Genomic DNA, 9,897 nt, shown 5'->3' with positions numbered 1-9,897 from the left:
CAGAGACTTTGAGATGACAGACAGTTGCACTGCTATGGCCTAGTGCAAGAGGGATATAACATATTTTTTCATTGACATGGTAAGAAAATAGGCTGGAAAGACTTATTATTATTGATTGGATTGACTGATAAAGCTTTTTTATGCTGATTTTGCATTAAGGGCTTCTATGCATATTTAATAATTTAAACTTTTTACAAAGAATTATTTTAATGCTGAAAAAATCCAATTTTGATAGGAGAACAATTGAGAACATATCACTATTGCACTGAGCTACTGATACGATAGAAACCACACTTTACTGATTTCAACAATATTCTTTATTATAAAATAAATGAATTTATTTAATCTTAAAGTATGCAATTCAGTAACTTTCAAAAATATACACACAATCTGTGCAAAATGAGGTAAATGCAGGTACCTAAAGGGCAAGTCTGTTGCACTTCATCTGTTTTGCAAAGGACTTCCTATCCCCTGAATCTTACAGTGTTCCAAAAACACTGAATATTTTAATATGGCAGTTCATCTGCTGAATAAAGATCAGCTTTCTACATGATGCACCATTACCCTGCTCATCCCCCTCAACTACTCAATAAACAGGACTGCAATAATCAGTGATAACATAGACTTTGGACCAAATCATCAGTGATAACATAGACTTTGGACCAAATCATCAGTGATAACATAGACTTTGGACCAAATCATCAGTGATAACATAGACTTTGGACCAAATCATCAGTGATAACATAGACTTTGGACCAAATCATCAGTGATAACATAGACTTTGGACCAAATCATCAGTGATAACATAGACTTTGGACCAAATCATCAGTGATAACATAGACTTTGGACCAAATCATCAGTGATAACATAGACTTTGGACCAAATCATCAGTGATAACATAGACTTTGGACCAAATCATCAGTGATAACATAGACTTTGGACCAAATCATCAGTGATAACATAGACTTTGGACCAAATCATCAGTGATAACATAGACTTTGGACCAAATCATCAGTGATAACATAGACTTTGGACCAAATCATTGTGGTGAAAGGGCCTGTTCCCAAAAATATTTTGATTATTTTTATTCCAAACCTTTTCATCTAATCACTGTTTAAACTCAAATTTTCCATAAGAAAGGTTCAACCATATGAATGAAAACAATAATGTATAAAATAAGAAAGTGATATTGGAAATGTAAAACTTTCAGTAGAGAGTCTGTGGAGATTGTTTGACAGCTAAAACTGTTAGCTGTGAGATGTGCTTGGTTTATTTTGTTTTCTCTCCAGGTATCGTCTCCTGGCTTCCGCAATGGAGGACTCTGTGTTACGCCTACTCATCTTAGTGACATCAACATCTGCATCTGAAATGACAGTGATGGGTTTATACAGTCATATCAAACAAACTGAAACTACTCCATCTACTTCCTGTCCAGTTGAACTATGAAATTCAAAACTTCCTCCATAATGGCATATCCTGTCCAGTTGAAATGTGAAATTCAAAACTTCCTGCATAAATACATCAATATTCAAACTTAAATCACAGAAACTACACTGTCAGCAGTGGCTCTGAGTGTAATCAGCAAATGCTGCTTAATAGTTAAATGAGTGATAGAAGATTTTCTCGTTAGATATCCAATCATGAGCTCTAATGTATGTTTTATTTTCAAAAGTTTTAATACGGCTGAATTTAAATTCAGTGAATAGAAATATAGAAGACTTTATCACTAAACAAAAATTGAGTTATATCCCTATTGCACTAAAGCCATCAATTTGACAGAAACCAAGCTACCAGTGTACATGAAGTTCAATGATAATCTTTCTTGTAAATTACCTGAACGCATACAATCATTACACAGTGATGGATAATTTTGAAATATTGCAACACAGGCTATGCATGCATTTATTTAAGTAGCCAAATAACGCTCAAAAGTTCCAAAGTTACAGGTAGAGTTTCTGCCCTTGTACAACTGTAACTACATGAATAAGGGCTGACTGTTTTATAAGGAAGGTTCACATGTCTGACTGATAATTTCTGGAAAAGTGTCAAATGTTATAACCAAATCTTCTTGTACAGGCAAATCAAGCAACTCATGTACAGTCTGTAATATATACAGAAACAACAGGACATGCAACTTACACAAAACAAAATTGTTCAACTTATAATTACAAATGCAAAGATGGTCATACCTTCATTACTTGTGACAGGAATTTTTATTTCAGTTGATGTCACTGACTCTGGCTGGTCTTGGTTCTCCATTTTTAAACAACCACTCAGAGCATACACATCAAGTTCATGTAACCTTGGTAACCAATCTTTGATCCATTCATAGCGAACCTGAACAACATGATTATGACAGTGCAGTTTAGCAAACCTTCCAAATTGCAGTGAACAAATACAGGTCTGATGTAGGCTGTCAATTTAGATATATTTAAGTTTTGTTTGATTTTCTTATGAGAAAAAATTTGGATGTTATGTTTTTACTGGTAAATTTTACAGTAATGTAACAAAGTCAAGGATTGCTAGGTTCATGATTCTAACATTGCATCAGTTAAGGAGGGATTGCTTTGAACTTTTATTGTAATAAATCAATATGATATTTTAAGTGACACCACCATTAACTGATACGTCACATTTCCACAGACGTGAAAGCTTATGATGTCTGCACAGTCTGCAAATTCAAGCAAGGTGTTGGATTTTATGATTTCCCTAGAAAACTGTTGATGAGAGGAAGTTAGTCTGTGATAGTTGGGAGTCTGTTTTACTTCCTTCGTCTCAAGTATGAAGAAGTACTGGGTATTTACTTTGACTCACGAAATAACCCGAAGAAGAGCTGTCTCAAAATTAATATTCATATTCCTTTTTTGTGGCAAGGAGAATGGAAGTGCATGCCTACAAATGCCATACTATAGTCCTTTTCAATACAGTTCAGTATTCAATAAGTAAATAAACCACTTTCTTTTAATATTGCTTGTAAAAGCAAGGCATGTACTGATCAGTGACAAGCAAATGACTGTTATACGTTTCCAGTCAACATGAAAACCATTTAGAACTGTTACATTTAATAGCACTGTCAATGTATTACACAGATATTATCCAAATAGCAGTAGGATTCAAAGTAAGCTATCTCTATAGATTAAAGTATGGTATTATCATGCAGATCATTTCACCGTGCTACTTTTTAAACTCAAATTCTGAAAAATACAACACAGTGATCATCATTGTCTAAAACACAGATAATGAATGGGGAATTTTAATTGTGTCTAATATTTGATCTGTTTCATTGCTGGTACAGTATCAAAAACACTTTGCCAGAAAAGATATTACACTTCCCTGCTTACAAATCCAATGACTTTATAATAACAGTTCCACTGCCTGGTAATGTTGGGTATTTTAAAGAATTCAACTTCTGACAGACAATCTGATTTGCCTACAGTACACTATTTACTGACAATGGATATCAATCACATTCTTGATGAGATATACGATACATTGTTGTGTTTGTATTCCACAAAGACAACTTTGCTGACATCTGATATATTTGATATTTGGTTTTCAACACCTGTCACTGAGATTGCTCTTTGAGATTGTACATTGTTGCCATGGCAACTGCTTCCTGCCTCAGAGCCAAATCAGTTGAAAGTCACTTTGGATTGTAACAGTTCTCAATGAGGAACTGCTTTATTATTTCATGACGTTGCAATCTGGACAATATTTTTTGTTTGCTGTGAAAAATAAGAGCCTTTCCCTTTTCAGAGATTAAGTCTGTTGCATTTCACATGAAAATATAAGACAAGGTATTGATAGAACACAAACCATCTTGCATGTTTTTATTATCTGCAGCACAATTATTTATATTTGGAAAGATGCAAACAGTGACTACATGCCTATATAAGAATGAAAATGTCACAAGTTCAGCCATGGCAACATTTGAAATAGGCTTGTTTCAATCCATGGAAACAATTTATTTCATCACTGTTATATCCGTCTATGTGAGTTGGGAACATCATCTGGATAATGCCCAGCTTTCACATTGTGCCCTCTATTTCTCTTTTCAAAGGCTCTGACTTTGACAACAGTTGATGCACAGCTGCTTGGAAATGCCCATTCTAAGTTTTGTCAATATTACCATAAAATGAAATGTTTTCAGATTTTTTTTATATAATGCTCAATCTTCTTCAAAAGTGTTCTGCTGTGAAACTGTTTGTTTGATAGCATTCAAATTTGGCTTGTAGTAAACTTCCCAGGGATGGTTCAGTTTTGTTCAAAAGATGATGAGATTTGTACATTTTTGTGGCTGATTTTCTTTTCCAGTGAAACAACTTTTTCCCTTATATGCCCAGTCTGCCTAAGAATTACCATAAAATTGGTATCATGCAAACTTTTGAGATATATTTATTTTGCTCAGTTTTCTTCAAAAGTACTCTAAAACTGTTTTCCAAATAGCAATCTAATTGGTTTGTATGACCAGGGGATGATTTCATTTACATTAATTCTTACTAGTTCTGATCAAATTTACATATTTTCCCATTTTTTGGCAAAAATTCATCGTATCTGATAGTGATGGTCTGACTCTTTAAAATTTGATTTACAACTTTGAGTGTTATGACAATTAGTATAAAATTTGCATATTGAAATATTTAGAATTTTCTCCCATTTTTTGCTCAACTTTCAATTTTTTTCTGAAATAGTTTGTTCAAATTTGGCTTTTAAGTTCTAACGGACAATCCCTTTAAGTTTTATTTCAATTGTGATGAAATTTGCATAATTATGTGGTTTTTATAGGGCTTGGTTTTCCCATGTTCGGATAAAAGAGTGTTTTCTCTATACCAGCCCTTTGTACAGTTTTGAAATTAAATATGTACCTTCTTTGGCACTTTCAAATGGATTTAGCATAAACTTTGCATATTTAAATTTTGAGAATATTTTTTTGCTAAATATTCTTCTAAATTTTTTTTTTCTCTCCAAAATTGTTCATTCAATTGTAATCAACTTTGGTTTGCAAGTTCCAAGAGATGACTTCACTTATTTTTTTCAAATGACAACGATATTTGCATATGCAGACTTTTTGGGATACTTTTCTCACTTTTTTGTCAAAATACTGTTTCTTCTGATACCATAGTCTCATACCTTTCAAATCCAATATGTAGATTCTTGGACGTAACCGTATTAATTTCATAGTCTTAATTTGGCATTAGAAAGTAGAAATCCCTACACATTAAAGCAAATATAAAACAGTAGATCTATATCAACTGCTCAGTTTATTCAACTTCTGATGTTCACCTTAATCTACTCTGCATATGTGACAACTTCGAAAGATCAATGTTTGGTGCAAAAATTAAGTAATTTATTCTAAATTGAGTTGTCAGTCTTAAGGAGTTCAATATACTTGATTAATCTCTTGATTGTTCTTAGTAGAAAGCAGAATTTTTAAATGGTAAATGGGTTTAAGACAAATTTAAATTTGAGGAACTACGTTCTAGATTATACATATACACTGAACCTCTTGCCATCACCTGAGCATGACTATTACAGCTACATAGCTTCTATAATGTACTCACTGGACACACAGTTCTCAAGAAGACTTTACTGGTCCATACAACTTCATGAAATATCAACCAGTCTAAATCTGCTTCCTGGCCAAACAGCTGATGGAGATAACAAAAATAGTGTAAGGTTAAAAATAATGCAATGTGCTCAAGAAGTGAGGTATAAATCTAAGATCCACCACTGTCAGTGGGACTGTGGATTTACTTTTTGAAAACACACACTTATACAATGATCTATAAAGACAAGAAAGTACTATAGCAAACATTAGGATATTGTACTTGGTTTTTGCAACTTGTACCTGCTCAATAAATCAAAGTCTGCATTCAAACATTCACTAAACAACCTATTGATGTACTGAATGTTGATAGCTGTACACAACATTCAAACGTAGGGTATTTCACTCATGATGTCTCAACTGACAGAAATAAAAACAATCAGCTCTATGACACATCACAGTCATGAAAACATTATTGAATTCAATGCAAACCATACCAGGATGAAGTGACAATCTCTTATTCATTACTGTGCTAAGGAAAACATTAATTCTCCTTTTAAGGTTGTATGCGCCTCGAAAGTGAAAGTCGTCAACTTTTGCTCAAACTTTCCTTAAGGAATCTTTCAACCATTCTCTTTCAAAATCAAGAATAAAAATTGAGGCTTGACGTGCAAATTTTGGTACTTGAGAAACCACCAAGTTACCGATATTTAAAATTTAAAGTGGCTACCATCCCTTTGTTAACTGTATGAAAAATTTTCAAATTTTGAATAACCAAGCCTGTGACAATTTTTCTTACACCATGCCAAGAACTAAAAATGAGCCCCCACAAATGGTATATCAGCAAAGAATTGTAAAAACTTGAGAGTCCGAATATCTGTCCCTAAGGCACGTTCTACATTAAAGTCACAGAAATGAGTGTATCGAAAAATTGTTATGAATAAGGTGTCCAACGTATGATTAGTTGTACAACAAGTTCTACGTGATATGACTTTAAATGAAAAGTCCACCAATTGCCATTGAGTCATGGTACATGGTAGAAAATTGAATTGTATGATGATAAATGCACTAGGTACATGTTGCTGGAGGCTAAAACAGTGTACATATAGACCTGGTCACCTGAGATGTATAGAAGATATTAAAAAGTTAAGTAAAAACAATTATGAAGACGTAAGTGAGTCACCATGACAGGATGTAAATTAATTTGTTTATGTAGCGGAGTTACCCTTTGACCTATGACTGCGTAAGATAAATCCTTGTAAACCATTGGATAGAACAAAGTTTGGATGTAAAGGCTAGCCAATCAAACGCTGCGTGACTCTGTGTTCCTGGGTGAGGTACAGAGTATGTGTGTGTTATATGATGAGTAATTATAACTTACAGCAGAGGATGGATGTATAAACACTGGTGTGCCGTGCCCGTCCATTGTGACGAAGCCTCTGCCTGTCATGGATTTTCTTGCCACTTTGTTGTAGTAGCCTGTACACAAAACCCTGCGCAAAGAATCACTCTGTGCTCCTGAGGGCTCTTTCTCTCTTGGAAAACTAGACGACTACAGACAAAGCATTGAAAGCAAATAGCGTTATTTTAATAAAACATTTTTAGAGAACCTAAGTGTGCTTTGATGGTTACGTGCCACTTTCCACAGAAAGTCTGCTACTATACTGTAGTCTGAGTGATGTTATCTTTTAGTCAAGCACTTGAAAGTCAGCTACTGTGAGTGTGAACATTTAGTTTTCAGCATAGAATGAAAAGAGATTGCTGCTTCTGTGGGCTCAGATACAGTGACTTGAGAATATGGAGCAAGTAGATTTGAAAATAATTCAGCACATCTGACACTATTGTCAGCTTGCTTGTGATATTAATCAGTGCTTGTCTGAGGATGCTTTTTGCTGATCACAGATAGCACAAAACCTCTAGAATAGCTAGTGTTAACAGATGTATAGTAGCTTTCCTTGGGCCATGCATTCTCCAGTCTTGCTGATAATTCACTTTTCTATGATTCTTTGCATTGATGGGCCAAGCATTCTCATGTTTTGCCGATAATTCACTTTTCTAAGATTCATGGCTCAATCAATCCAGTCTCTATGATACTGACACTTATAAAAGTTGTACACTGAACTTGACCTGTCAGTGAAGTGGTTTCAAGCATCAATTTTGAGTGTACTTTGACTCACAGATATTCATTCATGTCATCACATCAGAATTCATACTTCTTTCTGTCTTTATAAACTGCACCGGGGACATTCGGAGCAACAAATCATTTGGTACGAACATTTTGACAACTTCACATTGTGATGAAAATGAGAATTCTGTAGTCATAACATGCAGGTTCTGGATTCCCACTGGTTTCATTCGACCATGCATCATTATGAGACTATACCGGTAGAGACTGTCACATGGCTATCCATGATATGACTTCAATTTGAAATATCCCATGGGAGGGGTGGTTTTAAGAAAGAAACTTTGTGTCAGAAATTTGGTTAAGTCTATATAGCAACAGTAAATTCTGGATTGCAATTGAATTCAGAATCATTGCATTGGCAACTGGGAAGTCTGTAGGTCTGTTTGATACACTCAAAAAAGTGTGTCATTTTAACTTCCATTCCTAGAATCTGTTCATTTGTACATTGGTTCATGGCAGGTATTCCTTTCTTCATAAATAATGTTGAGAGACACTGTGACTATGCTGACAACTGTAATATAAATTCATGTTCAAACCTACCACATTCCCCAAAAGAATCAAATGGGTTTCTTCGGTCAATGTGTACATGCAATTGAAATACAATTATTTCCTTGATTGAAAATTGAATTTGCTGAGAGGGTTGAAAAGACACTCGAGTCTTGGAAACATGATTGCAGTGGGAGCCCTCAATCGCACCTTTGTTACATTTTGTAGGACGTGTCAATACAAGCACATGACTAATGAGGAAAAGAAAAGCAAACTTCAATAATACATGCTGAAAGGGTTCCAAATGCCATCGATAATAGATCCTTGACACTTGATTCATATATTTCTGTTTATTTGGTTCTCACAACAGCAATCAGCCTTCTGTGTAATCATTTTATAAACACTCTCTCTCACTGTGTTTTCATTTTACCTGCATCTGCCTGTGTAGAATTGACTCTAGCTGTTGACATACACTGAATGCCATCTTGATGCTTCTCCAGTGAATGAAATGATCCTGACACCAACGGTGCTGTGATTCACTGTGTGGATGAAAACAAAGATGTGATAATTCCACTTCCAATATGTGAGGCAAGTCTTAGTAATATTATATGCTTGTATAGCATACATTTGGTTGATATGATTTTTTCACTGTTTATTTATGCCAAAACAGTTTCAAAGAACAATGAAGTCACAAAATTAAATAGAGTACATGACCAAATCATAGATGAATTATTGACAGAACATTTGGCAGGATTTTTGAGCAGTGTGACTCTCGGACCAATCAATGAAAACCCTACATGGGAAGCATTGATTTGGTTCTCAAATGAAGGAATCATCAACAATATTTGCTTATTGGACTTTTTTAACTGACTGAACACAGTGACTAAATAAAAACAATAGTTGGACCAGAATCATGACTCACACCAGTAGATGGCCCTGATGAAATTGATTGGACCAGAATCATGACTCACACCAGTAGATGGCCTGATGAAATTGATTGGACCAGAATCATGACTCACACCAGTAGATGGCCCTGATGAAATTGATTGGACCAGAATCATGACTCACACCAGTAGATGGCCCTGATGAAATTGATTGGACCAGAATCATGACTCACACCAGTAGATGGCCCTGATGAAATTGATTGGACCAGAATCATGACTCATACCAGTAGATGGCCCTGATGAAATTGATTGGACCAGAATCATGACTCACACCAGTAGATGGCCCTGATGAAATTGATAGGACTTATCACTGAATGATTCACAGCAGTAGATGGCCCTGATGAATTGATTGGACCAGAATCATGACTCATACCAGTAGATGGCCCTGATGAAATTGATTGGACCAGAATCATGACTCATACCAGTAGATGGCCCTGATGAAATTGATTGGACCAGAATCATGACTCATACCAGTAGATGGCCCTGATGAAATTGATTGGACTTATCACTGAATGATTCACAGCAGTAGATGGCCCTGATGAAATTGATTGGACCAGAATCGTGACTCATACCAGTAGACGGCCCTGATGAAACTGATTTGACTTATCACTGAATGATTCACTGAAAAGCAGTGACTGGATGCATTAACCTTTTGAACCCTAATTGGGGTCAATTGCATGGCGTCACACTGGTAGGTCACGAGTGGGATCAGCTAGGGTTCACTGGGATAATGAACA

General features: G+C 35.2%; 1 protein-coding gene across 3 annotated transcripts in view; it reads right to left on the bottom strand.

Annotated features, from left to right (window-relative positions):
* Positions 1–297: 297 nt before the first annotated feature.
* Positions 298–9,897, bottom strand: part of LOC139150839 (probable ATP-dependent RNA helicase DHX40) — a 188,367-nt gene continuing 178,767 nt past the window's right edge. For all 3 annotated transcript variants that reach the window (XM_070723250.1, XM_070723251.1, XM_070723252.1), the window contains exons 13-17: positions 8,647–8,755; positions 6,927–7,097; positions 5,562–5,648; positions 2,190–2,337; positions 298–1,363 (exon numbers count right to left, since the gene is read on the bottom strand). In XM_070723250.1, coding sequence (XP_070579351.1) covers positions 1,248–1,363; positions 2,190–2,337; positions 5,562–5,648; positions 6,927–7,097; positions 8,647–8,755 — 631 coding nt within the window. In that variant the 3' untranslated portion in view covers positions 298–1,247. The remainder of the gene's footprint in view (positions 1,364–2,189; positions 2,338–5,561; positions 5,649–6,926; positions 7,098–8,646; positions 8,756–9,897) is intronic.

This window comes from Ptychodera flava, chromosome 15, assembly GCF_041260155.1.
Source record: "Ptychodera flava strain L36383 chromosome 15, AS_Pfla_20210202, whole genome shotgun sequence".
Taxonomy (NCBI): domain Eukaryota; kingdom Metazoa; phylum Hemichordata; class Enteropneusta; family Ptychoderidae; genus Ptychodera; species Ptychodera flava.
This window is presented reverse-complemented; position numbering and strand designations above follow the sequence as displayed.